Source organism: Gorilla gorilla, chromosome 19 (genome assembly GCF_029281585.2).
Source record: "Gorilla gorilla gorilla isolate KB3781 chromosome 19, NHGRI_mGorGor1-v2.1_pri, whole genome shotgun sequence".
Taxonomy (NCBI): Eukaryota; Metazoa; Chordata; class Mammalia; order Primates; family Hominidae; genus Gorilla; species Gorilla gorilla.
Genome location: NC_073243.2, coordinates 30,723,182 through 30,737,324, shown reverse-complemented (window position 1 = coordinate 30,737,324; position 14,143 = coordinate 30,723,182). Strand labels below are relative to the sequence as shown.

The following is a 14,143-nucleotide window of genomic DNA, read 5'->3' as shown; positions in this document are numbered from 1 at the left end:
AGCTTGCTGAGTGATGGTGGGATTCCACTCCTGTGGCATCATGGAAACCAGGTGGGAGAACATTTCAAGAATGTGAGAGTGAGTGCTCAACTCTATCCATGACCATTGCAGTTTGGAAGGTGGAGGGTGAGAGGCCTGAGTTGCAAGTGGAGAGGTGTTCTTTGACAGGAATACAGATGCCTCATTCATAGTAGTGGGAAGGAAGGCAGAGTGCAGGGGAGCATATGGTGGAGAGTTGGTACGAGTGATGGTGGGAGATGAGGGAGTTCTTGATGGATTCCTGGATTTTTCTCAAAGCCGGGCAAGACAAAGACAACCTACAATGGAAGAAGAAGGAGGTGAAGAGGAGGTTTGAAATAGTTGCTTGGTGGGAATATAAAATATTTAACTTCTATTGAAAAAAGTATGAAAATTTCTTAAAGAACTAAACATAGAACTACCATTGGACACAGCAGTTCCACTACTGGGAATCTACCTGAAGGAATATAAATCATTTTATCAAAAAGATACCTGCACTCATATGTTTATCCCAGCACTATTCATAATAGCAGTCATGGAATCAACCTAAATGTCCACCAATGGTTGACTGGATAAGAAAAATGTGGCATATATATGCCATGGAATACTATGCAGCCATGAAAAAGAATGAAAGACTGTCCTTTGCAGCAATATAGATGGAGCTGGAGGCCATTATTCTAAGTAAACTAACCCAGAAGCAGAAAATAAAATATCACATGTTCTCACTTATGACTGGGAGGTAAACAATGTGTACACATGGACATAAAGGTGAAGATAACAGACACTGTGGACTCCAAAAAGGAGGAGGATGAGAGGAGGGTGAGGGCTGAACAATTACCTGTTGGGTACAATGTTCAATATTTTGGGTGATGGGTTCACCAGGAGCCCAAGCCCACCATGACACGATATACCCATGTAACAAACAGGCACACGGACCCTTGAATCTAAAATAAATATAATATTAAAAAAAGAAAGAGTTGCTTGGGGAGTGGAAAAGTGAAAAGAGTAGGAAGGGAGAAGTGTTGGTTGGACTACCTCTGTTGATTGACTTGGAGATAGAGGAGCAAGTGTGTGGAATTATAAAGAAAAGGATTCTGCAGCTAGACTGCCTGAGGGCAAATCCTGTTTTTTGTCACTTAATTGTTGTGTGACCTTGGACAGGCTGCTTAATGTCCCTACAGGCTCCAGTTTCCTTGCCTGTGAAATGGGGTTAATACAATAGTACCTAATGCATATGGGTTTTGTTAGGATTTAATTAGTCACTATAGGTAATACACTTAGCGTGTGCCCTGGTCGCACCACACGGCATAGAAATGTTAGCTGTTACTCCACGTGGGACCAATCAGCACAGTGGCATTTTCCTCTCACCAAGTTTAGTTGCTGAGATGACAGCACCCAAAAGAGCCCCACAGGTGGATTGAACTGGTATTAAGGCTTTGCCATGCAAATATGTGTTTGCACGGCACATGGGAGAGGGATACAGGGTTAAGGTTCTTTGCAAGGGACCAAAACGAGGAGCTGTGGGGTATCAACAAGATAAAGCAGGAAGCTGGGACACAAAGGGGAGACTGAGGGGAAGGTGGGGTGAGTGGATTGAAATCCAGGAATTGCTGGACTGGGAACCGCTTGGGGAGTGAGCTGGAGGGATAGAGGAGGGAAGAGTAAGAGTGAGATGCTTGCAGCTTAGATTTTGGATGTAGCATGGTTATTGGGGATGATAAGAACAGTGGCCTGATCACAGAGGCATGGGTGGTGGAGACTGAGAGGAAGACCTGGTGATTGGAAGTGAGCAGGTCGAGGACTGCTGGGCTGGAGGTCTGCACGGATCATTCAGGAGACAATGAAGAAGCCACGGTGATGACAGGGAACAGCGCAAAGGAGGACAGTGTGCCTGGGGCTCAAGTTGTCAGGGACTGAGGGGCAGAGGACAGCGCTCAGGAGCTGGCAGCAACCGGGCAGGTGAGGTGGTGGTGTAGCCCGGGGGGAACAAGCTTCAGAGGAGGAGGAGGGAAGGAAAATGGTTTGAGGATGGCAGTAGTGGGGAAGGAAAGTGACTGCCTCCAGGCTCCGGAACAACCTTTCCTTGAGAGGCCTGCAAAGGCCCAGGAGAGAGAGCGCATCTCCTGATGATGACCTGACAAAGTTCTCTTGGCAGAAAGTCCCAGGGGTGTCTGCGGCAGAAGGGAGAGAGGGTGTGTGTCTCCACATTTCAGCTTCTTATCCTCAGCTTTTCAGATTTTGAATGCAAGGTCATCAGTTTACCTAAGGCCTGAAGTAAAGCCCTACACCTTTTGCTTTCTGGCAATTTCTCAATGTAATTGTGACACACACTATTTATAATACAGTCACTTTCACCTTCCTCTGAGAGCACATGAGTGATTCCCTTCCTGGAAGGGTTAGGAAAGTGTTTTCTGCATGGTCATGCTATGGGCTGGGATATTTGGAGGATGTGCAGTTCCTTAGAAGTGGAGACTGGGGCTGGGCGCAGTGGTTCATGCCTCTAATCCCAGCACTTTGGGAGGCCGAGGCGGGCGGATCACGAGGTCAGGAGATCGAGACCATCCTGGCTAACATGGTGAAACCCTGTCTCTACTAAAAATACAAAAAAATTAGCTGGGCGTGGTGGCGGTCGCCTGTAGTCTCAGCTACTCAGGAGGCTGAGGCAGGAGAATGGCGTGAACCCAGGAGGCGGAGCTTGCAGTGAGCTGAAATGGCATCACTGCCCTCGAGTCTGGGCGACAGAGTGAGACTCTGTCTCAAAAAAAAAAAAGAAAAAAAAAAGAAGTGGAGACTGGGAAGAGAATTCAGGGCAAAGACACAAAATGTGCCAAGGGGTATTTAAAGGTATAAGAGCTTGGCTAGCGTGGGGAGTGATGGGGTGTTGAGAACTGAGTGTGTGTGTGTGTATATGTGTGACTATGCATGCATGTAAACATGTGTATGTACATGTGTGCATGCATATGCATAAGTCTGTGAATGTGTGTGTGTATGTAGGGGGAGAGTCTTGGTGATGGGAGCTGAGAATGGGGAGCTTTTCTGGGACAAGATTTTGGGGGTTGCTTATTACTCAAGAGTTGGGTGCAATGGGTGATGAATGTATTTTCTCACATTCTGGCATGCACTGGGGAACTGTGTGCTACTGAGGACAAGCTGTCAATAGGCTGATGGAATAATGGAATCATGTAGAAAGCAGCTACTTGCTTTTCTTCTAGGTAAAATCTCAAATGCAAGTCACCTTCTTCAAAACAAACACTGGCCTGGATTCCTAGTGCTTTGAGCATTTGAAAAGGGGTGGCTTGGCCCATTGATTGAGTGCAGTCCTGGGAAATGCCGGGCTGTTTCCCTGAAGTGTTCTCCAGGTTCACAATGTCCCTGTTGTTTCAATGGAGCAGGACTTCCTTTTTCTGATTGATTAGATATTATGAGGCAACACATTTTAATAGTCACACTGCTCCGGAGCTGTCAGGCAGAGAGAGGGTCTCTGAGCACAAATTGCTTAAAGCCTTTCATGTTTGCTTTCCTGAATATGAGTTTGTAGGGCTATTTCTTGCTGCCTGTTTCTCCGTATCTTTCTTACTTGTCCAGTCTGCCAGTGTGCAAGCCTACCCCAAAAATGTCCATGGAAGAAAAAGGTTGAAAAGCTCTCCTCTGATTATGCCTGCTTGGCTAGTTCTGGAAATTCTATTTTTAAATTTGGAACTTGATCTGTAGATAATAGATCAATAGATAATGACCACATGTGTTTTATGCTTAATGGGCCTTCCAATGTCATCTTAAAGTGGGAATTTAATATTTGTAATTGAATATTCCTTGGATAAATATAAAATTCAGATTCATGGTTGTACCTGATAAGTATACAGTGCCTAATGCTTCTTCCCGCAGTGAATTTGTAAAGTGTTTCTTCAGCCAATTCAGCACTGTAATTCACATGCAGAAAACACACTGTTTGGAAACTGCCTATATTATCTGCATGCTGGAAGAAGAACATGGATCCCGAGTGAGGAAGCACTTCACTCAGGATTTGGAAACATTGAGGCTGGCATTTAAACCATGCCCACTGCCCATCATTTCCTTTGCCCTTTGAGATCCAGCATAACCATTTTCTCTTCTTCAACCTCCTTCTTGACACTCCTCCCCACCCAGGTTGAATTAGGAAACTGGTGGTCTGTCTTCCTCATGGGGCTGTGAGCTCCTTGAACCAAGACTCAGTGCCTGCCTGATGTATGAGATGCTTAGTCAGTACCTGACTGCAGAGTGGTTGATGGAACATGTATTGTCCTATGTACTGGGAGGCCTCTGCTTTTGTTTCTTGTAACACAGATAGCAATGATTAGTCTGGATTTATCAGCATGGGAAACCTGGATTGCGGACCCTTGACATTGAGAAGGGTAGATCCCAAAGTAAGAGGCAAATGTGGAAAATCCACAGTGGGTCCTGGGTGAGTGCAGGACCTGTCCCTCTTAGAAGAGTAATGTTTGGAGCTCAGGATAGGTTTTTTGAATGTGTGCATGTGTGCATGAATGAATATGTTGAATGGCCATAGGTACTTGAACTGCGTTTTCACCATTGGAAAATAAAATGCCCTCAACGTACAAATATAATCGTTACAGAAAATAAAGTATAGAAGCATTATCAAGAAGCAACATATCCCCTCCTTCCCATCATAAGTGATGAATCAGTAATGCCAAGTCTGTGTTAGAAGATGAGCAATTCTGATTAGACTCCCACTTCCCCACCCTGATGTGGTTAGAGACAGCTGATCCACCAGAAAGAGGCACGGTCTGTATAAGAACATGCTAACACTACCAAATGGCCCACTGTATGCAACGTGACTTTTTAAAGATAGTGCGGTAATGGACTTGTTTCTCTTCTTTGTGTGTGTGTTCGTTTCTGGGGAGGGGCGCTAGAGAGGAAGAGAAGGTGTCTAGCAAATTATTGCATAGGGAGAGGGAGAAGATGCCTTCTTTCCCAAAAGACCAACTCGCCCCTCCCCACTCCCATTCCCCTTTGCCTTAACATTTCTACGATTCCCAAGGGTCCCCAGTGTCTGTGTCACTAAAGGCACAAGAAATGGTCATCTTCTTGTGTGCACCCCGCAGAACCCATTTGGTAGAGGTGGGGCAATGGTGACAGTTTCCATGGGATGGGGCGGGGTAAAGAAGTGGAGAGAGTCAGAAGGGGGCGCCACTGAGAATCCGTAGGTGTGCACTCGGTGCTTCCCAGCGTTTCTGTTTGAAGTTCAGGGAGTCAGCACATGTGCTGGTCCTGTGAGATGGGCAGTTTTGTGGGTCTCTTGTCGGCCCATTCGGGTGGAGATCAGCACGGAAACCCCAAGTTCTGCTAAGTGGATCCTTGCTCAGGAGCATCTTTCCAGATCTCAGAGATAAGCTTTTCAAGACACTTCTGGCTTTAGTGGCAGCTTCCTCTTTAGCCAAAAATAAATGAGGAGTGGCTAGAGGGAAGGAAAAAAAAAGAAAAAAGCAGAGGGCAGGGAGGAGATGGAAGGTCAAAGAGGATAAAATGCAGAGGTGAAATGAGGGTTTGCATCAGGCTCCTGTTTGAGAAAATGTGATTCTCCTTCTGGGGCCAGGCAAGACACTTAGGGATGGCTCAGGAAGAAAAGTGGGAGGTGAGACAAACAAAAGAAGCCTTGCAGATTGGAGCAGAGAAGAGAAGAAAGAGGCTGAACAGAGTGAACACAGGTCTTGTTTCCAGTGGAGCTTTTTCTTCTGCATAGGGACAGTTTTGGGGACTCTGCAGCTGATTTCAGGGAAGGTGATTCATTGAAGACCCTGTTATACCCTGAGCAAGTTCATCATTCTATCCTCTTACTCCATAACATTCTCTGAGGCTTGCAATTCCAAAACAAGGGCAGGAGAAGAACATTTTTTCACTGGTTGCTAGTTCCATGAGATGACTCACACATTAAATGAATGAATGAATGAATGAGTGATTCCTTGGTCAAATGAGATTAGGGGATGCTGCATATTCAGTCTCCGTTTTGGAGAATTACAGAACAAGTTAACGTATAACAGACTCTGAAAATCCTGCTCCAAAGGAATTTTTTTAACATGGCATTTTTTTTCTAACTTAGTTGACTGAAGACAGGCCTGAAATCTTGCAGATTTAGAAGATGTGGCGACTCCTGGGTTGAACAATCTGTATGGCTTTATAGGGCAGCTTTTGCCATGGGCCCCTTCTTTTTCTTTAAGTAATACCTATTAACATCTTGAGGAGAGATTCTTGCATTCTGTGGGACACAGTTTAGGAAACACTAGATTGAGATAATAATCCACTCATCATGACTATGTAAATGGCGCTACTTTCACAGCATTAGTGGGGCAAAAAGTCTGAGTGGGGTCGATTTGTGCCAGAGCACTAATCCATCAATCCTGCCTGGAACCCGTAAAATCCTTTCGCAAGATGGTTTCCTGAGATAAGGATGCAGCTTGCGGCCAGAGAGGGTGAGATCATTAGATTTGCATGAGAATCCCATGGCGGCCACAGTTTCCTTAGTTCTGTACTTTAAAGCCACTGCTTCTTCTTTGATCTAAGTCAATTTTGGTACTGGCAGGTGGTGGTTGTGGAAATACTTCATGGCCCTTTTAAATGTTTAAAGGCCCTTGAGATGCAGTGCTGACTATAATCAGGGATTCTTGAGTGAAAGCATGTGTCTTAGGACTGGAAAGGGACTGAAAAGATCTTCTGGACCCATTTTTTTTTTCTCTCTCCCTCTCTCTCTCTCTCCCAGGCTAGAGTGCAGTGGGGTGATCTTGGCTCACTGCAACCTCCTTCTCCTGGGCTCAAGCAATTCTCCTGCCTTAGCCTCCTGAGCAGCTAGGATTACAGGCACCTGCCACTGCGCTTGGCTAATTTTTGTATTTTTAGTAGAGACGGGGTTTCATCATGCTGGCCAGGCTGGCCTCGAACTCCTGACCTCAAGTGATCCACTCACCTTGGCCTCCTAAAGTGCTGGGATTACAGGTGTGAGCCACCGCGCCCGGTTCTTTTTCTGTTTCTAAGTAGTTAATAATAATATTTTATAAATCTTCAATTTTTTTTTGTTTTAGATTCTAGAACAGCAGTTCCCAAATTTTGCTGCACAGAGAAATTGTCTGGGAAACTTTTAATTCCAGTGCCTGTACTGCATCCCATTCCAATCAAATCACGATGTTGGGAGTGGGCGCCTACATTTGTATTTTTCCAAGATCCCTAGTAATTCCAATGTGCTGCAAAGTTTGGGGACCACTGGGTTTAGAAGCATTTTAATTTCCAGACATTTTTTTTCCAAATCAATAGGTCTTTTATTGCATCTTTTAAATATCACAAGTAGGTCTTAGGAATCATCCGGCATCTTGTTTCTGTAGCTGGACATCTCTTAGATCTTATTCATCAGCCTGCTGAACAGTTCCTTTTTCAGAGACATATACACCATCCAAAAATTTCTTGATTGCCTTGTTTTTAACTGTTGTGGCTTGCTGAATCAAAGTCGCTGAATTTGAAACAAGCTCAATGTTGTTTCCTTCATCTTTCTGGGTTTGAGATACTGAACAAGCAACACCTGGTCTCATCCAAACCCTGTGGATGTATTTTTCACCCAAGAAATTTTGGATTTCAACAGGAGACCCATTCTCCTGGATAACAACATTGATGGGGAAGTGAGCATACACAGACCTCAACTTGTAGTGGAAGCCCAGTGTGACACCCTTGATCATGTTCTGTACATGAGTAAAATAGTCCAAACAGTAGCAGTTCCTTTCCGTTACCCCACCATTTGTCAACCCGGAACCTTTTTTGTTTTCTTTCCAAGGAGACTGGGTTCTACACTGATGTGATTGAAGTCCCTCTGGGGCCCTTCACGATAACTGTGTGTCCCTTCAGAGTAATGTTGACATTTTCTAGAATGTTAGCAGTCTGATTGCTGAGAACGGTCTTCATTCTCGCAGCAGACGTGGCAAAGAAAGCAATTACCAGACATTTTAAAAACAACTGTGGGCTAGGTGTTATGATTCACACCTATAATCCCAGCACTTTGGGACGCAGAGGTGGGAGGATCGCTTGGGCCCAGGAACTTGGGATCAGGCAAAATAGCGAGACCCCTGTCTCTACTAAAAAAAAAAAAATTATCCAGCTATGGTGGTGTGTGCCTGTAGTCCCAGCTACCCAGGAGGTGAAGGCAGGAGGATTGCTTGAGCCCAGGAGTTCAAGGCTGTGGTGAGCTACGATCGTGCCACTACACTCCAGCCTGAGTGACAGAGTGAGGCCCTGTCTCTAAAAAAAAAAAAAAAAAAAAAAAAGAAAGAAAGAAAGAAAAAGAAATGACAGAACTGTGTCTTCTGGGACAGGAGTTCATCCTCTTCCTCATTTTGTAAGTGACAACTGAGGTCCTAAGAAGTTAAGGAAGGTGATCAAGGTTGATTGTTTCACGTTCCAGGTAATTGAATGATCTAGGCCAAACCTAGTCTGTCAGACTAGATTCTGAAAATGGTGGGATGAGAGATTGAGATGGGGAGTGGGGAGCTGGCCCTGAAAGCCCAGTGGTCTGAACTTGGGCTTTGTGTCTGTAGGAAAAACAAGAAAGCTGCTTCAATGCTCTGCCTCCTGCCCCTCCCGTCAATGCTGTTTCTGTCTGTAGACTGCTGGTTTGCATTTCATTTACAGGGACACAAAATGGAACCTTTGTGCTGGAATTGAAGGAAATTATAAAAGCCCACAGCTTCTCTTCAGACTTAATGTCAACTATTTGTCTCCTGTTATGTTCAAACAAACAAGTCCTCCCCATGAGTTTTGAGGCAGTCTCAAACACTCCCTCCCTTGGTTCTTTTTATCATTTCCTAGTTCCTGCTTCAGCAGGTACGAGAAAAACCCACCATTCGTAGACTTGTCCTATCAGCCACACGGCACAGCTGTAGGGGTCAGGTGAGTCCTGGCCAGAGGCTCTGAGCAGGATGGTGGGTCACACAGATGCACACAAGTCTGGAAACAAATGTTTGTAAGACTGGGCTTTCCTGAGGCTTCAGGGTTCATCAACTAGAAACTTAGAAGCAATGATGAAAGGAATGACTCGCAAACCCTCCAAATACTGCCAGCTGAAACATATTTCCACCATCTGGCATCCTATTTACAGATGAGAAGATGAAGAAATTTCTTTCTTTTTTTTGGAGACGGAGTCTCACTCCTTTGCCCAGGCTGGAGTGCAGTGGCACGATCCCAGTTCACTGCAACCTCCGCCTCCTGGGTTCAAGTGACTCTTCTGCCTCAGCTTCCTGAGCAGCTGGGATTACAGGCATGCATCACCACGCCCAGCTAATTTTGTATATTTAGTAGAGACAGGGTTTCACCATGTTAGCCAGGCTGATCTCGAACTCCCGACCTCAGGTGATCCGCCCGTCGCGGTCTCCCAAAGTGCTGGGATTACAGGCATGAGCTACCGTGCCCAGCCAAGAAATTTCTAACAATGCTAAAATCTGGAAGAAGAGTTCTATTTTCACTACAGGTGGACAGGCCCAAGTTGGGTGGCCACTTGCGTGTCATGCTCTATGTTATGGGGGACTTGGAATGGGTGACTTTAAATTCTGAAGCCTTATGGTAGGTCTTAGAAGGAGAACTAAGATGCTTTACCTTACAATTAAAAAAAATGATGACATGAAACTTTCTCTAGGTTAGATGACTGTTTGAGCATTATTTCTTCCCTAGCCTCAGAATAATGACATTGTGAATTCTTCTAGAACTGCACTGCTGTGGAAGATTGGCACTGATACCCACAGCAGGGACTCTGTAAGATCTGTCTCTAAATAGGTTTGACAAAAAGAGCATTTTTTTTGGGAGTATGAATGAATCTCCGGGATGCCATCCTTTGTTAGATGTGTTATAATAAAATGCTGGAATGTGTGAATAATTTACTCTATAAAAATAGTGGAATTTAAAGTTGACCCTGTCAATGACACACTCACTACCATTCCACAATAGTTCCTTGATTAGGGAAAAAGGGGGATGAAAAACCTGGGAACTGCTTATCTCGGAGGAGTGTTCCATGCAGAAATGAGTCAGCCCTCACGTACGTGGCAGCTGATAAAAAAGGCTTAACACCCACTACTCAGTCTAAACCAGGGCTACGCAGGGTATGAACCACAGGCCAGCAACATCAGTATCATTTAGGAGTTACTTAGAGATGCAGATTCTCAGGTCCTCAAAACAGACCTACTGAATCAGAATCTCTAAGGTGGGACCTGGGTGTCTGTGGTTGCACAAGGTCTCCAGGTGATTCTAGTACTTGGTAAAATTTGAGAAGCACTGCCTTCGGCCCGTGGTTCTCAAAGTGTGATTGCCAGACCAAAAGCACCAGCATCATCTGGGAGCTGTTCAGAATCATCTGAGACTCTTTCTCAATGGGCTTTTGCGGGTGATAGTAGAAATGCTTCATGGCACTTTTAAGTGCTTGAAGGCCAAAGAGATGGCAAAATCGAATATAGAAATGTAATGAACTCTTAGGCATGTGCATGTGTCTTAGAGCTGGAAAGGAACCAAAAAGATCTCCTGGACTCATTTCTTGTCTCTAGGTAGTTAATAATATAACCTTACAAATCTCCAGTAGTTTTTTTTTTTCTTTCCCCCTTTTGGTTTAAAACAGCGGTTGCTAAATCAGCAATTCTGGAGGTGGGCTCAGCAATCTGGGCTTTAACAAGCTCTCCAGGTGGATGCAGCCTCAAGTTTGAGAACCACTACACTATGGTTTCCATCAGATTTCCCCTCTGCATGGTTGCATAGAGCATTAGACTTCCATGTTTCAGCCTGGGCTTGGGGCCCTGGTAGCTGACTCCTGGCCACTGCCCATCTCTGCTACCTTTTGTCATTCCAGGTTGAGAAGTGCAGGTTGGATGTCGCGCTTGTAGTAATGTGACCACTCTTGGACTCTGGTAGAGGAGATAGAAAGGTTTTGAAACGGGGACTTTTTTTTTTTCACTTCCCTTCTGTGGACCAGCCTCCACACAGCCCGCAGCCTACCCAGCCTCTCTCCTTTAAAGTTAGGAGACTGGAGAGCAGAACACCCAGAGACTATCATGACAGTCTACAGCTCTTGAGCAAGGCCATGCCTGCAGGCCTTTGCGGGGCTCACTTGGCCTGTCTCCAGCTCCACAAAAAACATGTCCTCTTCTCAGGGGGTGGAGTCATCTTAGCCTCATGCAGCGACCATATAGGACTTAGGACCGCCCCCCACCCCCCCAAGGTGGCTACTAATCGCTTTCCTAAACTCAGGCCAGTTTGAGGAGGCTTTGGCTAACAAGTGTATTTTCCCACAGGAATCTGGACCTGTGATGTTAAGACATCAGTAAATATTAAAAAGAAGATGGATGCAAGAAGGATGAAGAAAGAAGAAGGTAGGGTTGGGAGTGTTATCAGTGGAAGCTCCTGCACTGGGGCCGTCTAGGGTTGGAGGATTTGCAGTGGGAGGAGGCCACTGGGCGGCCACTTTTTTTTTTTTTTATATATATTTTTATTATACTTAAAGTTCTAGGGTACATGTGCACAACGTGCAGGTTTGTTACATATGTATACATGTGCCATGTTGGTGTGCTGCACCCATTAACTCATCATTTACATTAGGCATATCTCCTAATGCTATCCCTCCCCCTCTCCCCACCACAAACAGGCCCCAGTGTGTGATGTTCCCCTTCCCGTGTCCAAGTGTTCTCATTGTTCAATTCCCACCTAAGAGTGAGAACATAACAGTGTTTGGTTTTTTGTCCTTGTGATAGTTTGCTGAGGATGATGGTTTCCAGCTTCATCCATGTCCCTACAAAGGACATGAACTCATCATTTTTTATGGCTGCATAGTATTCCATGGTGTGTATGTGCCACATTTTCTTAATCCAGTCTATCATTGTTGGACATTTGGGTTGGTTCCAAGTCTTTGCTATTGTGAATAGTGCGGGCAGCCACTCTTGTTATGCTGGCAGAGAACACAGCATGTTCAGGAGATGGAACGGGGTTGCTGCTCATTTTGCTCCAGGCGTTTGAGTTTGGACTCTGCCAGATTCATGCAAATGCCCTATCCCACAAGATCTTACATTTGCTTGGAGGAGGCAAGGGTGAACAGTCTGTGCTTGGAGGCCTTGCTGGGAAGTTTCTAGTGAGAGGTAATGTCACACATGACTTTTACAGGGAGATGGAATCCTTCTACAGCACATTCTTGACTGACAGATCTGTCCCCAGACAAGCTCCAGCTCCTGGACAGCCACGAGGCAGCGTGGGAATAACTATATGACCTACACTTCACTTGATTATCCCCATTTATGGCATTTTTTTTTTAACTGCATTCAATTTGGAGATGGCAAGATGACTCTTTTAACTCCCCTCCCTGCAAAACTCCAGTTGAAATGACCAAAGAAATATAGAATTAGGGAAAGGATGCACCACATAAGAACACAGAGGAAGGTAGCAGCTGCAGGAGAGAAATTGAATCATTTCTGCTAAATAGAGTGACGTTGCTAATGAAAGATGGGAAGGACTGACATGCCCATGATTTTGGATCTGTAAAGGAACAGGCTGCTTGATAAACTAATGCGTTGAATTTCTAGCAACACCCACCCGCCTTGGCAAACACCCCAAACTTCTGGCCAGCAACCATAGTGAAAAGCTTCGGTTTTTTTGAGCCTTGTTAAGCTTGAGTTCAAACCCACCACTTGTTAGTCGTGCAAGCTAGTCAGCCTCAGTTTCGTCCTCTATTAAATGGGAGAATACCTACCTTATAAGGTGTAACTAGAAGTAAATGAAACAGTTTAGGCTGGGAGACATAGGCGAAAGTTTTAGTCACTGTGCTAAAAGCTTAACATAAGTTATCTTTAATCCACAAGAAAGTTCCATGAACTTTGTCTTATTCTAATCACCATTTTACAGATTAAGCACTTGAAGTTTAGCAAGGTTAAGAAACTTGTTCAAGGTTCACAGCTATGAAGAGGGTAGAGTAGGAATTTGGAGCAGACAAGTACAGAACCCATGCTTTCAAGCACTAAGCGTACTGTTCCAAGCCCTTGAAATATATTACTTTCTTTAGTTCTCAGGCCTTAGACTAACCATTTTTATTGGTGAAAAAATAGAAGTTCAGGGGTAAAACAATTTGAGGTTATGCAAACATTTAAAATCAATCAGATCTGTTTGACTCTGTCTCTTGCTCCTTACCATTCTGTCGTTGTTTAATTGATAGACTTTCTAGGATGTCGTTCTGTTCCCTCACTTTGAATTGGATTTTATTCCTACTGAATACAAGGGGTGCAAAATAGGGAGGACTTCAAAATCTGGTTCCAATGCCTTCCCATTTTTTGAAGAATCAAGCTATTGCGTGTGACTGCCTCTAAATGGCCTGCATTTCTCTTTGTTGGTAGGACTCACGGAAAACACTGGACTTCCCCGGAAGCTACTTGAAAAACATGACCCCTGGCCGGCCTATGTCACCTATACCTCTCAGACAGTGAAAAGACTCATTGAGAAAAGCAAAACTAGAGAACTGGAATGCATGCGTGCCCTCGAGGAAAGACCCTGGGCATCAAGGCAGAATAAACCTTCCAGCGTCATTCAGCCGAAAAGGAGGAAGTCGTCCAAGTCTTCTGGCAAAGCCGTGTTCAGGGACACGCTGTCAGAATCCACGTTATCAATGTGGGGCGCTTATTCGGTATTGGCCATGGCTCCTACCATGATCCCAGAACCCACACACTTACATACGGATTCCAGAGACTGTCCAACTGAAAACTATAACAAGATCATCTTTGCCCGCAAGCCTATGATGAGGATGCTCCCTACAGTTCGCTACTGACCAACAAGGAGAAACATGCAAATGTTTTAGCCAGGGGTCCCTGCAGCCATTCCCCAAGAACGTACAGCAATTAAGCTCCATTTACCACTCACTTGACAGTGTCCTTTAAATCTGAACTTGCTCTTGCTCATGCGGAGCTTGGCTAAGAGAAACCAGATCAGAATGCAAGCTGTAGGTGGGTGGGTGAGTGTGTCCCCTCCCACACTGTTCTCTGGTGGGTTTGGGCAGTCCCCGGCTCTAGTCTCTGCTACAGATTCTCAGGACCAAAATGTGGGTGATTTGTCTGGGTCCAAGCAGGAGATACAAAATCACACA

General features: G+C 45.0%; 1 protein-coding gene and 1 pseudogene across 9 annotated transcripts in view; one reads left to right on the top strand and one right to left on the bottom strand.

The window, feature by feature from the left end:
• The window catches only part of CDRT4 (CMT1A duplicated region transcript 4), a 124,667-nt gene extending 110,748 nt beyond the window's left edge, over positions 1-13,919 (top strand). For all 9 annotated transcript variants that reach the window (XM_063700641.1, XM_063700639.1, XM_063700640.1 and 6 more), the window contains 2 exons: positions 11,319-11,396; positions 13,401-13,919. In XM_063700641.1, coding sequence (XP_063556711.1) covers positions 11,319-11,396; positions 13,401-13,828 — 506 coding nt within the window. In that variant the 3' untranslated portion in view covers positions 13,829-13,919. The remainder of the gene's footprint in view (positions 1-11,318; positions 11,397-13,400) is intronic.
• LOC101149381 (large ribosomal subunit protein uL6-like) lies at positions 7,398-7,956 on the bottom strand (annotated as a pseudogene).
• Positions 13,920-14,143: the final 224 nt, after the last annotated feature.